The sequence below is a fragment of the Thermobia domestica genome, chromosome 17 (assembly GCF_964235325.1).
Source record: "Thermobia domestica chromosome 17, izTheDome1.hap1.1, whole genome shotgun sequence".
Taxonomy (NCBI): Eukaryota; Metazoa; Arthropoda; class Insecta; order Zygentoma; family Lepismatidae; genus Thermobia; species Thermobia domestica.
The window spans coordinates 7,942,717-7,964,571 of NC_137470.1; the positions used below are offsets into that span (position 1 = coordinate 7,942,717).

Below are 21,855 nucleotides of genomic sequence, written 5' to 3' on the forward strand. Positions count from 1 at the left end.
CTTTCCGTTATTTTGAGTGGTAGAGTGTTCGAACTTTTGGTAATCGACATTAGATTAAATCTGAAAAAGCTAATGTAAATTTCACATTTGTAATAATGCTCGGAAATGAATTCAAATATTCCTTTACTGTAATACTTCATACTGCTTATATATGCTCTGAAATAGAATTATTAAGTATTCTGCCTGTTGGCAGGTCCTGGGACTAATGAGGTTTTAATTTCTTTCTTTTTTAGGTTGGGGTCCACGTTTCTCGATCTTCAGCTTCCTTTTTCAACTCCCAATATTTTCTTCTACTCTTCAAATCATCGTCAGTTGTGTTCTTTCTATTCTTCGCTTTCCTTTCACCTTTCCTTCTGTGGTGGAATGAAGAAGACAATTTCTTTGCAAGATGTGTTCAATCAATTGGCCTTCCTACGAAGGATGGTGGCTAGAAGTGTCCTCTTCTCTCCTACCCGTCTTAAAACATCTTTCTTTGTTTCTCTCTCTCTCTCTCTCTGTGTCCATTTTATCTTTTCCATCTTCCTCCAACACCACATTTCGAAGCTCTCTAAATATTTCTTCTCTAACTTCCGTAATGTCCAAGTCTCTGAACCATACAGTCCAATACTCCATATGTAGCACTTGACCAATTTCTTCCTTAGTCCAGTATTAAGCCTGCCGTTAAGTATCTTTTTTTGTTGAATGCTTCTTTGGCTACGGCAATTATTGACGTAATCTCTCTGGTGCGGTAAGCATCTCTCGCCAAAATGCTTCTCAGATACTTGAAATTATCGACCTCTTCAAGTTCTCTTCGTTCTACTCTGACCCATAAGAGCGCGTTTCCACGGAATATTTTCATGACTTTCGATTTTTCGATGTTGGTTTCCATTCCATATAGTTTTCCAGTGTCAACTATTTTGTCAATCATCTCCTGGGCTGTAGTCCTTCTTCGGTTCTAGCTATAATAACCGTATCATCCGCATACCTAATCTTGTTAATGATCTACCCTCCAATCTTGAATTCTCCAATCCCCCTTAATGCTTTCTACGTTAAATAAACATTGATTGTAAATGTTGAATAAGTGGGACGACAAACTATATCCTTGTCTATCTTCTCTTCCATTCTTCATACTATTGCGTCCTCTTTCATTCAAGTGCAACTTCACTCGTTGTCCATGTTACGAATGAGTCGTTGGTGTCTCCATTTTACCACGATTTCTTTAAGTATTTTCAGAAGTTTGATCTAATTGACCCGGTCGAAAGCTTTTTGCCATTCGATGAAGCACAAGCACAACCCTTCCTTTACGTCAAGAACTCATTCTGATATAATTTCCATCAACCCAGTAGTATCACTGGTGCATTTTCCTTCCGGAATCCAAATTAATTTTCTTCCCAGATCTCTTCTAGTTTTCCAGCCGTCTGTTTAGTATGCGTGCAATAATCTTTACAGTGTGGGAAGTAAGGCTAATGCCTGTGATCGCTGCAGTTCTTTGCTTTCTTTCTCTTGGGTAATGCAATCATTGTAACAATCAAGAAAATCCTTTGGCCATTCTCCACTCAGGTAGATCTTGTTAATAAGTGAAGTCAGTATTTTCATTGCATTGTCTTCTAATTTCTTGAGTAAATCTGCTGGTATGTTGTTGTCTCCAGTGGTCTTCTTCCTTTGTATATCTTTGATGGCTTGTACTACTTGACTTTTCAATATACTGGGTCCTTTTTCTTCATTATACACCTCTTCCTCTGCTTCGATCGCAATATTTTTTGGGGGAGTAGTTCTGATCATACAGATCTGTTACGTATTTCTCCCAAACTCAAAGAATTCTTTGATGGTCAGTGACTACATTACCTTGTTGGTCTTCAATTCCAAACTGTGTATACTTTTGTAAGCTTTCCCTCCTAATTGTGCTTTCTAATGCATCAGATTATATGTGCGCCGCCATTGAAGTTCCATTATTTCTTCACATATATGTTATATGTACTTCTCTTTGGCTTTGTCCATCTCTCTTCTTAATTCATTATTCAGCCTTCTGTATTCTTTGATGTCCGTGGTTTTCATCCTTCTGCGTTCCTCCATTTCTTTAAGCATCGCTTCAGTTATCCATGATTTTCTCGGTGCTCTTTCCATCCTGGCAATGTTATTGTGGAGTGTGTCAAGTAGAATCTGTTTAACTTTTCCCCAGCTTTTTTCTACATTGACTACCATATCGCACAATGCACAGAATTTTTCTTCTATTTCTTCCTTTACATCACTGTCCATACTTAATCGTTCTAATTCCCATATTTGATTTCTGCTCTCATTTTTCTTGATTAAATTCAACCAGGTTTGCACTTCCACCACTAGATGGTGATTCAATCAATGTCCGCTCCCAGTACCGTCTTCAGGTCTCGTTCACTTCCCCTGAAAGGTTACTTGACAAGAATGCTAAAATTTCTTACTTCCTGGACTTTTCCATGTGTACAGCTTGGTTTTTATTTTCTTAAACCAGGTATTCGTTGCCACAGAAGTCGTTAAGCATTTCGCCCCGTGCGTTTCTTCTACCTAGTCCAAATGGTCCCACCATCTTCTCTGCAACTTCTTCTCCTACTATGCTGTTAAAGTCTCCCGTTATTACGGCGTTGATCCTATCTGTTATTTCCTTATGCAATACTTCACTAATCCCATCATATATTACTTGTCATCATGGTCGGGAGTTGGCACATACACTTGTGTTATCTTAATATCCACTGGTTTTGCGTTTAGTTTTACAAACACCAAGCAGTCACTGCAGCATTTCACTTTGGTTTCACTTCTTGCTACTTTGTTCTTCATTGCTATCGTGACACCTTCTCGGTCTTAACACACCCGAATAGAATATTGTGTAATTTCCCGATACTATCTCACCTTTTCCTGGCCATCTCACTTCACTTCTAATGTTCACTTTACATTTATCCATTTCCACTTTTAAACTATGAAGTTTACCCGCACGTCGTATAGTCGTACGTTCCAAGTTCCTATCCAGAAATGAAAGTTGCTATTGTTATTTTCTTCTCTGATGATTCTTCGCGGAGTAGTCCCCACCCGGAGATGTGAATGGATAACTATTTTACCTTCGGAATGTTTAACTCCAGGAAGAACCATCATTATGTTTATTTATTCTCCTCCTTCGTCCCTCCTGGAAATAAGATAATGTGGTAGTATTCTCATTTCCTTTCTACATCTCCATGCCGTTGACCACATTGTTGTTCATCCGCCTTTTAGGACAAATTCCTCTCCTAAGGACAAGAAGGTGCCGTGACTTAAAACCGCTCATCAGCCATGTGAGGAGGCTGTTGGCACCTGGTACAGGTTTACTCCTTAGCCCTTAAGTCAGCCGATCCCCACCTACGTTAGCCCGTTAGACGTTGTCCGCTTTCTTCCGCAAGGAGATGTTGGTTGGGATTCTCCCTTCGTTTAGGGTGAGACTCGAAGACATACCTCAAATTTCTCCAGTACTTTAAGAAGTGAAAATGTATTTATTATTATTATTGTTATTATTATTATTATTATTATTATTATTATTATTATTAATTATTAATTATTTCAAACTTCAACCTTGCAATTCTGAACTTTGTTATTTTGTAAGATTATTTTGTATGTCTTTTGTGGTCTATGGATTTTATTCGCATGCAATGTAATTTTAGTTTCGCATATTTTGATGTGTCATTTTTGATTCTTTTAAATTTTGAGTTATTTAATACACGATGTTCGTTTGTTGAAAGAACATACTCTTAAGCACCGTAGTCTTAGTTTGGTTTATTTGTTTTGTCTCAAAGGGTTCTGATCCATTAGTACGTTTAAGCATAGAACTGTTCTTTTGTTGCTATACAGGAGTTCAAGAGCATTTTCAGATTTCAAATGCCTATCCTGGTCCTATAGACATGTCCACTCCCTACTGTGTTTTATATATATATATATTTAAGCAATTCTCACGTCTGTTTTGCTAACCATATTCTCCACGCATTATGATATTTTGAAGTTATTTTGGCGTTGAGTTTACTGCCTTGTTTGCTAGCAGTGTTTATTGTTGGTATTGAAGAGATATTGTTGAACTATAAGATAATAAGGGAATAAAGATAATACAATATAGTAAGTTACCACTTAATACAAGAAAGTAAAGACACTATAAAATATTCAGTTACGACTCATTAATAATACAGTATCTTAGTTGAGTACAGAATAAGATAAAGCTTCGAGAGTAATGAAGCTATGGAGAATATCGCTGTAAGATAGCATATTTTTTGCTGGATTTGTTTTGTGTTTAAAGAAATGTTTGGCAATGCGCAAGGGTATTCTTTTTTAAGGGTAAGGGTATTTGGAGTGTGTTTGCAATTGTATTATAATTTTTGAATCTTGTCAAGATCATGCACAGCTTGATGTTTTGAGTTTGCCACAATTTTATTTAATATTATTTTGAGATTATCCACGAGGTCAGGTGCTATTTTGTTTTCTTTATTTTATTTTCATGTATGAATATTTATTTTGCAAACGTTTGCATACTTTTATTAATTGTGGTGTAGTTAGATTCTATCTATTTGTTTTCAATGAATTTAAAAAGTTCGTTACTGAATTCTCTATGTCTATGTGTGTGTGTGTGTGTGTGTGTGTGTTATTTTCATTTTTTTTTTTTAATTTTGAGCCCTCCATTTGATACAGCATCAAAAAATATCTAAGAAAGTGGTAGAATTTTTGCGTCACTCTTACCGTTCCCGAGATATTGGCCAAAAAATGTCCAATTTCCAGAAATTTAAGGAACAATATCTCGAGAACCGTAACTTATAGAGAGACAATATTGGTGTTGACTAATATCTAAGAGGATGGTGAACATTTTTGTAGCAAATAGTAACCAGCGGCCACAGTGGATAGCTGGACAGTGGCCACCATTTAATATTGGTACCAAAATGTTTACGATTCTCTTAGTTATTGATTAACACCAATATAATATTTCTATATATCTTACCGCTTCTGAGATATTGGCCAAAATATTCTATTTCGGGAGATTTAAGGAACCATATCTTGGGAACCGTAAGACATAGAGACATCATATTGGTGTTGATCAATACCTAAGAGGATGGTGAACATTTCGGTACCAAATAGTAACCGGTGGCCGCTGGCCAACTGGTCATTGTTCCCCAGATATTGGCCAAAAAAGTTCGAATTTCGGGAGATTTAAGGAGCCATCTCTCGGGAACTGTAGGTCATAGAGAAATTATTTTTTGCGAGAAAGAGAAGAAGGTGTGAATAAAAAGTTTTACGTGCAGGAGCAATCACAGTTATTCTTCCCACTCCATCTCTCCATTCTTTTAAAGTTCGTTCTGGCAATGCTCTTGGAGCATTCTCAACTGTTTTTTTTATATATATATTTGATAATTATTACTTATTTTGACTGTGTTAGTGATATTTTAATTACTGATATTTTATCCCAATTTTGACACTAATATTTGACTTCAGTATATTTATTTTAGTGTTAAGGTAAATGATCTCTATGTTCAATTTGACATATATTTTCCATAATAAGTTTTAATTGTGAATAGGCCAGTCATGGTTGAAATTTTCTTTTGAAATTAAACATTGAGTAATAGGTACCTTAATTTAATTTTAATATTCTGATTTTGACTTGGTGACTGACTCTTAGTCATGTGCTTATTTACATTGAGAAGTTAACTTTTGTATTTAATTACTTGATTTATGGTGGGTATTTGTTCATTATTCATGCTATGTGTCATTTATAGTTTGCGTCAAGTTGAAGTACACACGGGGGAAAATTATGTGGTTTGAAATGAAATCTAGCATTGAATGTCAATAAGAAACAAATTTTGATGTAGCTTTAATCGGTCAGCAACAATTACAGCGCAGCTGTGCAGTTTAGACATGCGTAATAAATAGTCGAGCGGCCTGCGTGAGTAATCTGTTAGTCGAATGTTCATCTGTTGAAACACCGCAAAATGTTTATTCTTTTCTTTCGTGCACATCAAATTCCGTTTCTCATTGACTTCTGCTAAACTTCAAATCTTCATTACTTCTGCACCTGTTTGTACTTTCAACTAAAATGTTATATTTGCGTTCAATTGACCAGTATCTAAAGTGTGTCGAACTTTGATCAAATTCCCAGCGGGTGCCAGCAAACTATTTGCTAATAAGTACTAAACACGTTCAAAACTTCATTTTAAACGGTATCCAAGTTTTCCCATGATGATTAAACACAACATTGATGTCACCTTTATATGTTGAACAAATATTTGAAAGTTGCTCTCTTTTCACCTTTAAAGTGAAATTCATGTGCTTACGGTTTTTTCTTTTTTTTTTTAAATGAGGTGTTTATATACCAAGTTTCACCTTTCTAACATAGTGTACTCGTGAGATAGTCTATCTGTGACATACCTTTTAAGTCCTCCTTCCCCTTACGATGCACATGTTAATGAATGTAACATGATAAAAAGCCGACTGGGACCAATTGCTAAATTCGCTATGTTAAAAGACATCATTTCAAATGGTTGATCCGTTTTGCTGTGATGACGAGACATAAAATCTCGATGTCGTTCTTAAATATTGAGATTTTCTTTTTGTCTCTTCAAAAGCGGAATTTTCTAAAAACGTTTGGATACATGCCAACTCGTTTTTAATAAGAAATTTATACAGCTCTGCAAAGTTTCATCTTTTTAGCTTTAGAAACTATTTTTGGCATGCATTTTGGACTTCCTCTTTTCACTTAGGATACACATTTTAATGAAAACGACCTAACAACAACCCAGTTTGTGGTGTTACAAAAATGTATTACAATATTTTGGAAACAGACTTCTCACATCAAAATAAGAAAGAAGTTCATATGGACCTGTGCTCAAAAGTGGATAGTTTCGGGGTTATAGGGTGCCGAAAACATGAAAAAAAAATGAATTTTAAAGGTTCATAGTTCCACTACTATAAGACTTATCGTAATCGGATCAAGACATCACTGAGGAACTGGTATGTAAACTATTCAAATATCTATGTTTAAGAATGCTCCAGTACTTGCACAGCAATTTTTAGAGAGGTAGGTGGAGAGTGATCAAGTACTCCCAAACAGCCTCTAGAAATGATTGAGGAAGTATCAAAGGTTCTGAAAGATGGATATTTGGATAAATAGTTCACATACTAGTTCCCCAGTGATGTCTTGACCCGACTACGATCCGTGCTAAAGTAGTGGAACTATGGACCTTTAAATTCATTTCTTCACGTTTTCCGCACCTTATAATTACGAAACTATGCACTTCCGACCACAAGTACATATGAACTTTAATTCTTATTTTGATGTGAGGAATATATTTGCAAAATATTTTGATAAATTTTTGTAACACCCTGTATATTAACCATGTTCAAAATTCCTTTCAAACGATTAAGCCATTTTTGACGGTTGAGCTGGACATATTGTTTTCATTTGTATAATATAGATACGTATATATTAATAGTATTGGTGCTATCCCGTTTGCATAAGTTGTTTCTTGATATAAAAAATGAGTTGTTATATTTAATGTGCTGCTTAATACATAATATCTTTCATGTTTTCAGCGAATTTAGTATGTAAGATTTATCTTATGTTGAATGTAATTATGTTGAATGTAACAATGTAAGCTTGAATGTTGAAACATTGTTCAGTTTCATTTTTCAAGAGATTTTCTTCCTCTCTATCCATTAGTTTGTCAATAGTTTAGTAGACCTGGAACCAGACGTTTTACATGCATAGTCTTTAAAACTTTTTTCCATACCACTTTCACAACTGTCCCTGATTTAGTTGAATATTTTTCTTAAGACATTTTCAATACTGAAAATTGTTCATCTAATAATGTAGCATTAGGAACTACTACTGATAAAAAGGTAAATTAAACTCAATACACACAATATCATGTTTAGATTACCCATCTTGCCAAAGTTTCTCTGCTGCTGGTATCATCTTAAATTATTTCTTTCTGCTGCATCTATGGTCACTTTGGTCATTACTTTTCCCTGTTACATGAGTCTGGGTTTTGATTTTCAGATCCGGTCTCACTCGGACAAACCTAGTGACCCAGACAAACCTAGCGAACCGGACAGATCCGATGGCTCAGAAGTAACCCAAATATCAACTCTACAACATTTTACAGCATTAATGATTTTCAATAATCGAGCTCGAATATTTACGTTGCGGGCTCACAAGCACGCTAGCGCCATTTTCAATTTTATGCTTTTGATAGATTTTCTACTCCAATTTTTTCATCACCCTCTGAGGTTAAGGATTTCCCATTTCGTAAATGAACTTTAAATATCAACTCAATAAATGTAATATCGCTTTAATATACCCAAGAATAAACCCAAACGAAACCTGCATGTCTTTCGTTACATGCATTAGTTTTGTCAGGATAACAAGACCTGCTACACCGTTGCCAAACTTGGAAGGTATTAATACAATGTTGCCATCTCATCTAGGTGCTTGTTATAGGAATAAGCCAATTAATTACATGAGTGTACAACCCTATCAATTACAATCTCCTCTGTAATTTCTCCTCCGTTTCAGACATTTGTTAATCCATATATTTTTCTTCCTGAAGCATAAAAGAAGAAATCGTTGCCACGCTGTTGCTATCGCTCACATTTGATACACGTAGTCCTAGGTTAAATTCCTGGCAGAAGAGAATTGAACGCATTGCGGTGGTTTGTATTGCACCTTATAAACTAGGTTCACGTCTCATATAGTCTTGCTGCTGAGAAGGAACGCTAAATTCAACAAACAATAAAAATAGAAACTTTAAAACATCTTTTGTATATTTTTTTTTGGAAGAAGACCGAACCATTAGAGCTAATTTTCGTTTCATCAGTTTTCACATTTTAATTTTCATAAATCGTATTAAAGATATTAAGAACACATTTTGAATATTTATTTTCTTTTATTAATACACTGGCTAAGTTAACAAATATACAAAGTTGGAATTTAAAAATACATATATTGAATTGGAAGCACATTCTACACACAAACAATGATACGAAATATTCGGTGTGTCTGTTGAGCAACACGAATTTAAATACATAATTAACAAACCTGTGTACAAAAGATAACTCATTACGATTCCTGGAATATTGTTTACAAAATTATTGGGTTTGCACATATAGAAGTATCTGAATATTTTAGCATTCTAACCAGGGGCGGATCCAGGACGGACTTCTGGGGGGGCGGTCGGCGGTAATACTGCTACTTTTAAGAGCTCCAAACTTGTTATGGATGGGTTTATTTATATATAAAATAAGAAAGTTTCCTCTTGTGGGCCCCCCCCCGATCGCCCCCCTCTGGATCCTCCCCTGATTCTAACTAGAAACAAGTCTTTGGTGAAAAAGAATACGAAATTTACAATTACAACAATCTAAAAATATTTAATTTACAAGCATTAAATTTCAAATATGTTAAAAAAAGAAAAACACTTTTACTGTTCGAATAAATCAATGCTTTTTACAATGTTTCTTTGGTATATTGTAATATCACATACAAAGAGAAATGGAATCGGTTCAAAACAGCCAATATCTGATTATTTCTTAAGGCAATTTTTAACTTTCACAGGTTGTAAATGACAATAAAAAAGTTAGAGAGTTTGTCTCTTCCACAGGTTGTTAATGCCAAAAGAAAATTCAGAGTTTTTGTAAGCCAGACATGTTCTAAATGCCAAACAAAGTAAAAGTTTTAAAAATCTTACAGATTATAAATCCCAAAATAAAGTAAGAATCTTTACAAATTCCACAGGTTGTAAATATCAAAACAAAGTAAGAGTCTTTGTATATCCAACAGGTTGTAAATGCTAGAAGTTCTTTTGTACGTTCCAAAGCTTGTAAATGTAAAAAACAAAGTAAAAGGTTTTGTAATTTCTGCATGTAGTAAATGCCAAAACAAGAATAGTTTAATTATTCTGTGTAATAAAATGTACAATGCTGTGGTCTCTTGAACCCAAAATAAATAAATAAATAAATTACTATAGGTTACAAATGCTAAAGAAAAGTAACAGTTTTTGTAAATCTTATAGGTTATAAGTGCCATAAAGATGTAATAGTTTCTTTTAAAGCCTGCAAGTAGTATATTCCAGAACAAAGTAGTATTTATTATAAAGCCCAAAATTGTAAATATCAACCCTAAGCAAACATTTTTTTTTAAACCACAAAATGTAAGCGATAAGTAATGTCCAAATATCTAGTTCTGTAATAATGGTAGTCGCGTACCAATTTAAATGTAGTACCTGTGTTTCACGAGTCTGTATTTCATTTCTTAGAAAAGTGCATTTTTGCACTCACAACTAGATAAAATACTTATTTTGTTTATTTGGTGAAAGTGTTAGCTGTAAACGAGGTGAAAAGACTATGAAATTAATATGAATTCAGTTTGGCCAGTATACATGTGCATTTCATTACCAATTTTTACCTCTTTCTCCTCCGTTACCGATTCCAATTTCAATTGCCCGTAATTTGTTATGTACAATTGAGTCTTTTCAATGCACATACAAGTAACAAATTTGAATGTTTGCTGTGTGTTTCGCCCGTGTCAGTTGTAGAAAAGGCACCAGACTTTTATATATCAGTCTTTGCTAAAAGAAATCATGTAATGCAATGTTCCTTAACATAAACACACTTCCAAAACATATAACACAAACACAAAGGAATCACTAACTATGTAACGTCATTCATCACTTTAAAATACAGTGTAAAATATTATAATGTACTGGACTGTATTTTAAAGGTAAAATTAGTGAATTTTAATATTGAACAGTTTTTCACTAATATGAATAAGTAAGGCACGCAATTGTCGTTATTTACTTCCAATTTTTCAGTATTCTTATACCTTTTCTATCATTGATTTGTTTTATACAACTTTTATAGTTTCGAGCACGTGTGCAGGGAAACTAAATGTCACTAAATGTTTAGTAATCAAATCGAGACACATGTGTCCTTTGTTCCAAAGGCAATTCTCATAAATTCGTTTCATTCACATAGAAAATTCATTGAAGAACACTATTATTCAGCGTCTAAAATAAAAGCGCCTTTAAAGCCTTTTACGTAATACTAAAATTCCTAGAAATCACAAACTCTGCGAAGTCACTCATCACTTTAAAGTATTATAACGTACTAAACTGCATTTTTAAGGTAAAATTAGTGAATTTAATATTGAACTGTTTTTCACTAATATGAATAAGGCACACAATTGGCAGTATTTACTTCCAATTAGTTTTACACAAGTTCTTTTCGAGTGTGCATGCAGAGAAATTGAATGTCATTAAGTATATAGTAATCAAATCGCTTCAATGTTAATTTCTATAAATTCATTTTATTAGCACCAAAACTTCATTCCGCAAAACTAGTCTTTAATACCAAAAATAAAAATATCTCTTATAAAACACTTACGTAGCATTAATAACCGTGAGAATCATAAAGTTTGTCAAGTCAATCATCATCTCAAAAGATATTCCAGAACATTACGATGTGTCTGTAAGTTCAAGTGTAGCCCATAACTTTCACAACTGGATTCCACTGAAAAATTAACCCCGTGACCTTTGAAGTTATCTCTTATAATTTGGAATAATATTCTTAATTTGTTTTGTATTCTGAGTACCAAAGATAATCACTGAAAAGTGGTATGACTTAATCGAAAACTCCCCAAATTAATTAGTTATTATTTCCGTTGTTCATTATTTAGTAATAGGACTGATACTAGAAATTATTGTCAACTACACAGAATTAGAATCAAAGTCAACGTTTTTGTGTAAATGACTTATCTGAAGTTGATTCTACTTCATTAAGAAAGACGTTTTGTTAACACATTCCGATTTATTTTTTCAATTCAAGTTGTTGACTGCGTAACTCCTGCATTTGCTTCTCTTTCTTCTCTTTCTGTAGCTTGTCCCAGTCCTCAAAAATTTTGTTGAGTCTCTTCTGCTTTTTTTCAAGCTCTGCACGCACCTCGGCATCTAGTTTGTCTAATATCGGCTTGACATTAATTTCACTTGTACCATTGCAGAAGTCACAGTCACATTTTAGTGAATCCAAATAGCTCACTTTTTTACCGCCACTTCCAGAGCTAGTTCCTGCTTCGTGATTTATTCCTTGATAAGTAGGGAGGTTTTTATCTAAGACATTGTCTGTCATAGAGCAGGCTAGGTTGCTCAGTTCAGGTCTCTTATGCCAAACTTCTACTGGTGGAGCATATGGTAGTGTGAACTTCAAAGGTCCAGTTTCTTTACGATAGGAAGGTTCTCTTCTTTCTTGATTATAGGTTTCGTTACTATATATTTGTTTCTGATCCACTAGTTCGTTTTCCTTCTGATTGAGAAATGCTCCATGTCTAAATCTTGGAGGAAGGCTGACCTTCCGCTGGGAAAAACGGCGATGCATATTTGGCCTCTTCTCAGCTTGTCCTTCAGTTGGCTGGGGAGTCACAAATGTGGGTGTCACGGAATTGATTGATACACCTTGCCCACAATCTTGATTGAACAAAAGTTCATTTTGATTTTGGTGAAAGATGGGATTCACACTGTTGTTCTGCAATCCTGGGGTAATAGTACTACGTACTGTAGGATCAACTGTGACCGGCCAACTTTCTTGAGGATTGTTGCGATTCTGATTGAGAAATGCTTCATGTCCAAACCCTGGAGGAACGCTGACGTTCTGCTGGGAAAAACATCGAAGCATGTCTGGCCTGTTCTCAGTTTGTCGTCGTTCAGTTGGCCTTGGAGTCACAAATATGGGTCTCAAGGAATTGATTGATACACCTTGCCCATAATCTTGATTGAACAAAAGCTCATTCTGATTTCGATGAAAGGTAGGCTTCACACTGTTGTTCTGCAATCCTGGGATAATAGTACGTACTGTAGGATCAACTGTGACCGGCCAGCTTTCTTGAGGATTGTTGCGATTCTGATTGAGAAATACTTCATGTTCAAACCCTGGAGGAACGCTGACGTTCTGCTGGGAAAAACATCGAAGCATGTCTGGCCTGTTCTCAGTTTGTCGTCGTTCAGTTGGCCTTGGAGCCACAAATATGGGTCTCAAGGAATTGATTGGTATACCTTGTCCACGATCTTGATTAAACAGGAGTTCGTTCTGATTTTGGTGAAAGGCAGGCTTCACACTGTTATTCCTCAATCTCGGGTTAATAGTACGTACTGTAGGATCAATTGTGACCGACAAGCTTTCTTCAGGAACAAGTGGGTTTTTGCGATTTTGATAGAAATTAGGATTTATATCGCTGTTTTGTTCAGCAGGAGGTGGTGCTAGAATCGCATATTTATCGTTCGTTATAGTATCGTAGGCTGGAGTGTACCAGAAACCGGGTTTCACGAATGAGATATTCTGGTTTTGATTAAAACTGGGATCCATATCGATTTCCTCCAATTGGGCTTGCGGTACTCTTTGGGTTACAGTATGCTCTAGCTCAGGATTGAAGACAGGAGCATTTTCCAAATTTTGAACAGATAAAGGATTGTTTGGGTTCCGATGTAGATTGGGGTTCATGCCAATGTTTTGGGGTTGTTCATGCCCTATAATATTAACCTGCTCATTCGTCATAGGACTAAAATTTCTGGCGTAACTGTAATCTCGAGGCACTAAAGGTCTTTCCTGCTGAAGGAAAGGATGGTTGTTTATACTAGTGTTTTGAGGCTGTACTTCTATTTCATTTGTGAACCTAGTTTGCTCATTTCTCCAAGGGTTGAAAGCTGTACCGTGCAGCTCTTGAAAACGGGAAGCATTAGTTTGGACGACATATGTAGGGACATTTAAAGGAATTTTATTAGGGCGTCTGGGCGGTGCAATACGTTTGCCTTGTAGAAGATTCACGGGACAAGCGTCTACAGAATTTGGAGGTAGAAGAGGAATGGGCATTTCTCCAAAGTTCTGATATTGTTCCACATCTTGAAAAGTTTGTACGTTTTCGGTTTCGTTTCTTATTGAAGCGTGCTGATCATATTGAGAATGAGCTAAATTGTCCTCTCTTTCAAAAGAATTCGAGAAATTAGTGGTTGCTCTTTGATCTTCAGTTATTATTGTGGGTTCTTCAGTGATTATCATGGGTTCTGGTTGCTGAGCTTGCATGGGCAAGTTTATCTCTTCATGCTTGGGAACTGATGAATGTTCTGCATTTTTGTCCTGATTCTGAGCAGCACCTTCCTGATTCTCGAGGTTTTGAGTTTGTTCTTCTGGTGCTCTGTTGCTTTCACTTCTTCGACTCCTTCTACGATTAGAATTAGTAAAGGTCCTACTCCGACTAGTATGTTTACTTTCAGAGCATCGAAATGGGCGTCGTGGGTTCTTATTCGACATGGTTTTGTAGTAACAAAGAAACCTGTTTCTTTTTTTTTACTAAACTGTCCAGGAAAATATAAACTTATGTTAGAAGCTGAAGTCGCTGCTGGATATCACACATACTGTTGAAGATGGGCTAATTTCTTCCTAACACAATTTAGTTAAATTGAATTCCTGAAGTTGTGGTTAGGTTCTGGATCTGAAGCCACCTGCAAGTAAAATAAGAATTGTAAATTTATGTGTAATAGTATGAACCCTATTAATTTCTAATAAAATTTGAGACTTATTAAATAACTAAAACGTTCTATTACTTCTGACTCTGAAAGTAAGTTGCTGATATTATGAGAATGCGAAAAGAAAAATATTGTTTCGCAAAATATAGACCAAGTTGATAAATATTGCTCACTGCAATTTTCCTTAGAAGTTTAAAAAGTGCAGTGAAGAGTAACGTGGATTAAAAACTCCTTTGAGTATAAATGATTAACGTTTTAGTTTACAAAGTAAGGGGTCTAAATGATTCTTGAGAGGCTAAGGTCATACCAAAAAATCTTTTCTCGTTTTCTACGAGGGATGTTCACCTCAACCCAGGACTTTCTTTTACACACAGTTCTTTATTTCACACTATAACTCTCAAACGAAAGCGAATTTTTGAATTTTGTTTGGTGTAATAGATGACTAGAGCTATTACCTAGGTCGACTTTATTAATAGAGTCAATCTCGTTGAAATAAGAATATTGAAACAAGAACTTTTTGTATTGAGTGATTTTTCTTACTGTTTTTACCAGACCGTTTTTTGTTTTTGCCTATTATATTGTTAATATGAAGTGAAAAGAGGTTATAGAAATATGTATGCTTGTTGTTTTCTTCCATTTTGATACCTTTCGTAAACAACTACAAGACATTAAGGATGAACTTGGTTAATCTGTTTAAAAAAATAAATTGAATGATGTATGCCTCTAGTTATCTATCGCTAAAAAAGATCGCTTTTGTTCAAGAGGTATTGCGTGGACTAACGAATGTAAAGAAGTGTGCCCATATTCTGAATCCCAAAGGGATTAACTCATTTTTCACAATCAACTGAGAACTGGTCTAGTTATCCATTGCGAAAATATAATTCAAAAATTTGATTTCGTTCAAGTTATCGTGCAGAGTAATATATTAACAGCACAACCTTATAAAGGTTAATTCATACATGTCGTGATTCATGAAGTTTCTTTTCAAACTTTGTCATTGGAAATTCATTGCGTTGTTTTTCCTAATTCAGATATGACGTGCCGTGCCTGTGCTGTTCTCATACAGTGTCCCAACAGGCAGCCTTGAGAAGAAACCAGCCCGGTCGTGGCTCGTCGGCCGCGATCCTTCGGCTTTCTTTGGAGCATACGAAGTCACACTAAGTTGACCAGAACCAAGGGAAATGGTGTAGTTAGCACTAGCGGTACGGCATGGTGTGTGTGTGAATGGTGGCATCCGTGACACGTATGGAGTATGGGATGGGCATGGCACACTATGTGTGAATTAACCTTTACTCCCTCATGCTTTATCCTAATAATTGAGGAATCGTTTAGAGGGCCTTTTTAGCGGTTGAGGCCTCTTTGACTTTACTTCAGTCAAATGTCAAGCATAGAAATATTACAACTTGAAAAAAAATAAGCCGTTTTTCCAAGCCGTTTTTCCAATGAACGAGCGGGATCCTTAGTTATGTATCCTCATCGCCAAAAGTGCTTGTACAGCGGGGGACACTTCTAAATGGTACATCTTAGCCGTAAATCTCCATATGGCTGTTCAATTTAGAAGTGTGCCCCGCTGTACATCGCCATGATGGGCATATGACCGCGAAGTACTCTAAGGAAAAGAAGGTTGCATACGAATTTGTGATTAATTTTGAAGAGTTTTTATTTTGACCAGGGAATTAACGTAGGTATAAGGAGTAAAGGAACATATTTGAAGCATTAGTGCACTGTCATCTCTGAAAAGATTTGTATTCTCAGTTTTTCGATTTATTGTCTTATATGTTAAGTTAAACACCACAATATGTATTACTGATAGCGGAGATCGCCTTACTTCTTAAAATTGTCTCTGTAACTTATTTGTCAAAACATTAATCTTCAGACATGACATGATGTAGAGGGAAGAGAAAGAGATACGACATCTGTAAGATATATGAGAGTTACTAAGTAACTGTAGGAATTAGCTAAAGGCCACATAAAAGAGCGAAAAGGGGGTCTAGAAATCTGAACTTTTAGAAACGTTCTAGAAAGGTGAAAATACTGTATAGTTAAAAATTGCATAAGGAATCATGTGATTTATCTTTCTTTATACTAGTATACTTTTTTCAGCATCCAAGCATCTCTATCCAGAATTACGAGATAAAGTGAAGAGGGAAACATTTCTACTTCAGGAGTTAAATCAGAAAAATTATCTTTATTTGACCTAGATTCGAACTCGCAACCTCCGAATCCGAAAATTGGAGCTCTACCAAATGAGCTAATGACTGCTTTAACAGTGGCCTTATTTATACCACCGTCTTTTGTTTCATTATTAATATTCATAAAGTGAAAACGGTAGTAATGTTCGAATAGTAAGTTTCGTGTCCACTTCTCTCTCTCTATCCAAACCGGAAATAGAGGGCACAGTGGCTCAGCGGTAGGGCGTTTACCTCTGGTGCGTAAGGTCTCTAGTTCGATCCCCAGCCAACTAGGTGTGTGGTGGATAACATAGTGCTCGTGAGTTTTCTCGGGGTACCTCCGTTTCGTCCTAATTTCTCATTCCACCAATTCTTACTTCTTCATCCACTTACCTTAATCATAAGTCTCCCTTAGCCTAATAAGCTTAGTCGTGAGACGTTAAACTGAAACATTTCGTTTTAAAAAAATAAAAATGAAAACCAGTTGAGAATGCTGCAAGAGCATTGTCAGAACCAACTTAAGAGTCTGTATCACTGGGAAATTAAAATACCGCTAATTTTACACTAATTATGTGGTATCTTCAAATAGATAAAAGATAATCGAAAAGTGGATCAAGACCTCCCTAGACAATATTATTTTGCATGAGGTACCGTTATCACGAGTCACCTAGTAGCATTTTGTTTGCTGTTATTTAGAAACGCGAAAATAAATGCCGATTTTCTAAATGGCTGGAAATCGAAAGCAGATAAATGAGTCGTGATAACGGTATCTCACGCAAAATAATACTGTCTAGGGAGGTCTTGTTCCACTTTTCGATTATATTTTATCTATTTGAAGATATTATATAATTACTGTAAAATTAGCGGTATTTTAATTTCGCAGTGATGAGGCCTCTTAAAAAGAATTGAGATATGTAGCGGGAAGGATAACTGTGATTGTTCCTACATGTAAAAGCAAATCCTTTTATCCGAACCTTCTCTTTCTCTCAAAAATTCGCCACTCTATGTCTTACGTTTTCCCAGATATGGCTCCTTAAATCTCCGGAAATCGGCCATTTTTTTTTTTTTTTTTTGGCCAATATCTCGGGAACTGTAAGAGAGACGCGAAAAATTCCACCACTTTCTCAGATAGTTTTTGATGTTCTATCGAATGGAGGGCTCAAAATTGAAAAAAAATCGCAAATAACAGACAGACACACACACACACAGATATAGAGAATTGAGTAACGAACTTTTTAAGTTAGTTGAAAATAATAAGAAAATGATCTTGTATTAGAACACACCGAATTGAATATTGATTTAGTTAGTCGTACTAGTGAGTCTGAAACAAGAAGTAATTTTTAAGTCGAATTTAAACATGGCTATCGAGGATGATTTTCGAATATCTTTTGGAAGACCGTTCCCAAATTTGACGGTTATGGCGGAGAATGAATCTGACAGAGGACTAGTTTTATGCCTTGACAGAGAAAGTAGTGACGTTTCGTTACTACTGGTGTTGTGTTGATAAGATTCATGGTAATATTGAATGCGCGACATCGGGTACTCTGGCTTTTTACTTTTTACTTTAAATAAAGTTGTAAGTATGTGGATTTTGTTTGGATTCAGCGTTCCAAACATAGTATTTTGTTTAATTTGAAGAAAATGAGTTTTTTTTTTTTTTTAAGTTTAACACCCTACGATTATGCCTTTCAGGCTAAAGAAGACAGACGATTGATGAAGGTGGTTGATTGTGAAACTAAATTTTTGTGCTCTTCGATCGGGAATCGAGCTCTGGACCACACGAAACAAATGCCCACACGCTAACCACTCTTTTAAACCCAGTGATTAATCGAACATTTTTTCAGTTGCATGATTTGCCTAATTTTACTCTTTTGACCATTTTCTACTTATCACGACAGGGAAACGAACACAGGTATATCGAGGACAATTAAAATTTAACATACGATCTCCACTGGGAATCGAACCTGGGGCTACGTACATCAAAGACACACGCGCTAAACACTATACCAGTGCGGAGGGCTACACTGAGAACATTTTTGGGTGCGCGTCTGAATGGAGAAATGGCTTTTCGGTATTGATTCTGAGCTCCTCCGTGGCTAAGCGATTAGCGTACGCGCCTTTGGCGTGGGAGGCCCGGGTTCGATTCCCGGCGGGAGCTTATGTGGTTCGGATTCCACGTTAATCAGTAGGTCCACGTCTCATATAGCCTCGCTGCTGAACGGTACGTAAACCTCAAAATCAACTCAACTCAACTCGGTATTGAGTCCCAATAATAACCGTTATTTCCACCTTTCTCTCTCCATTAAGACCGGAATTGTTGAACATCAAGAATTTCTGGTATCAACACTGACTGCAATGGTAACGAAAAAGTATTTAATAGCAAGAACCGGTTTTCATGATATGTATTAAATGACACAAGATTAGGTTCCATCAACAAGTTCGTTCTTTTATTGCCAGCGGAAATGGTAGAGGTGTACTGCAACTTTCGGTTTCAAACCGGAAGTGGTTGGAATCTACGATTTCCGGTTTTAACATGGATCGACATAGCGAAAAAAACTGTTATTGATAACTAGTAGTTTTCTTGATATGGAAGGGGGCTCAGTGGTAGAGCGCTTACCGCTGGTGCGTGAGGTTCTTGTTTCGATCCTCCGCCAGGTTTTTGGTGGACAGCATCGTGTTCGAGGGTTTTCTCGAGGTACCCCTGTTTCCACCCACATTCCCATTCCACCAATTCTTACATCACCATTCACTTGCCTTAATCATCCGTCTCCCTTAGCCTAAGGGACATAAACGTGAGACGTCATGTTGAAAGACTTCGTTTTATTTCATTTCATGAACTTTGTGATATGCAATATCCAGTTTGGGATTTAGGGGGCGCGGTGGCTCAGTGGTAGAGCGTTCAGCTCCGGTGCTTGGGGTCCCTGGTTCGATCCCACCTCGCGCCGTGTGGACTTTGTGGTGGACAAACACCGTGCCTGTGGGTTTTCTCGGTGTTCTTCCGTTTCCTCCCACTTTGTTCATTCCACCATTTCATTCATTTCTCATAATCACCGTCTCCTTTAGCCTAACTGGCATAACCGTGGGACGTAAAACTTAAAGATTTCATTTCAGTTTGGGATTCAAGATAAACCTAGATTGTACACAAGAATGGGGCTGTTTATTCAGGAGTGCACCCAGATTTTTCTTTCTTTCTTCTCTTCTCTCTCTCTCTCTCTCTCTCTCTCTCTCTTTTTTAGGGAGGAGAGGTACAAGGTTTGGGGGTCCAATAATATAAGGCAATATGTTTATGTAGTATCGAACAGGTGTTATTCTACAACGAAAACAAAAAAGTAATTTTTAAGTCTTGAAACCTATATTCTCACGAAAAATGATAAAATGAGATTGTTTTTATTAGGAAAGATATAGTACAGATGATGAGTAAGGTCAAATCTTTGGTCTATATCAAGTATTTTCCTGCTAAACCAGTATAGTTTTATTAAAAAAAAAAAGTATACATATGTATGTTGAGTTAGGGAATTTCGGGGGTGGAAGTCCCGACCCCGTGGACTCCCTGTGGGTGCGTCCAGGTGTTTATTGTCCATACCCAACCAGATTTTTTTTTTCAAAGTAACCATGATTTTTTCTACACTTTGCGACGAAAGACACACATGATTTCCGTCTATTTGAGAGCTCCTCCGTGGCTAAGCGGTTAGCGTACGCGCCTTTGGCGCGGGAGACCCGGATTCGATTCCCGGCGGGAGCTCATGTGGTTCGGATTCCACGTTAATCAGTAGGTCTACGTCTCATATAGCCTCGCTGCTGAACGTGACGATAAACTCAATCAATCAATCAATCAAATCCGTCTATTTGAGACTGTACAGATTGGTCCTGGCTAAGGAACAAGTTTCTACGTGCCTTGGTTCAGAACATCTTGTGTGTGATACAGAATCCTCCTAAAATTCTACATCAAAGTTTCCAGTCCCTCTGCAGAGTCTAGACTAAAAATCAGCTTTTATTTTTCTTGGTGTAGGTCAACAGCATAAATAAAAATCAAATTGCAAAATAAATCTCAACTTTTAGTACAAATCTACAGTGCAGCATACAAGTTGAGAGTATTATATTTTACTGGCTGCCAAACATATGCTATGTAAAATGAAATTCAGAAGACAGTGGAAAATTTTAAGTCTGTGTTTCTCATTTTAAAATTATTGTTGGTTAGATAATATAGGGTTAATAGACGTCATTTTGTCATATGACGGTTGGCAGCAGTGGTTTTACCATGTTTGTTATCTTCTATCCTTCCAAATAGTAGCCTGTATGGTGATTATTGTTGGTTGGTGTTTATTTTGGCATGGAGCGTTTGACAACAAAGCAACGCATCCAAGTGATTAAAAGTTATTACAAAAACAAGGAAAGTCCCACGACAACCGTTCGAGATTGCGTGTGACACTTGGACGCAACGTTGCTCCTACTGAATCATCAGTTCGGAAGTTGGTCCTGAAGTTTGAGACCACGGGGTCAATGTTAAATATTAAGCAAATTGGAAGATCGCGTTCTGTTCGAACAGAAGAAAACATTGCTGTCGCGCGTGACAATGTGACCGTAAGCCCCATGAAATCAGTTCGCCGACGAGCTCAACAATTGAACTTATCACCAAGTTCACTGCATGAAATCCTGTCAAAAGACCAGAGAATGCATGCATACAAGATTCAACTTACACAAGAGTTGAAGCTTACAGATCATGGAAAGAAATATCGATTTGCTCAATGGGTATTGGCTCGACAAGCGGAGAACGAGAACTTCACGACAAGAATAATTTTCTCAGATGAGGCACACTTCCATCTCAGTGGGTACGTCAATAAGCAGAACTGCAGAATTTGGGGTACAGAAAATCCGCAAATGACTGTGGAAGAACAGATGCATCCTCAAAGCACGACTGTGTGGTGTGGGTTCTGAGCAGGAGGAGTGATTGGCCCGTACTTTTTTGAAGACGATAAAGGAGCTGGCGTCACTGTGAACGGCGACCGTAACAGACACATGCTTTCAGATTGGTTTTTCTCAATTTTGGATGAAATGGAAATTGAAAATGACGATTTTTGGTTTCAGCAAGATGGTGCGGCCTGTCACACATCCCGTGAAACAATTGGTCTGCTGGATGAAAAGTTTCCTCAAAAAATTATCTCTTTGCGAGGAAA

At 36.5% G+C, this 21,855-nt stretch overlaps 1 protein-coding gene across 1 annotated transcript in view; it reads right to left on the reverse strand.

The window, feature by feature from the left end:
• Positions 1-8,877: 8,877 nt before the first annotated feature.
• The window catches only part of LOC145673748 (uncharacterized), a 96,073-nt gene continuing 83,095 nt past the window's right edge, over positions 8,878-21,855 (reverse strand). The window contains exon 2 of the mRNA XM_081743493.1: positions 8,878-14,486. Within this exon, the coding sequence (XP_081599619.1) occupies positions 11,806-14,295 (2,490 nt within the window). The 5' untranslated portion in view covers positions 14,296-14,486 and the 3' untranslated portion in view covers positions 8,878-11,805. The remainder of the gene's footprint in view (positions 14,487-21,855) is intronic.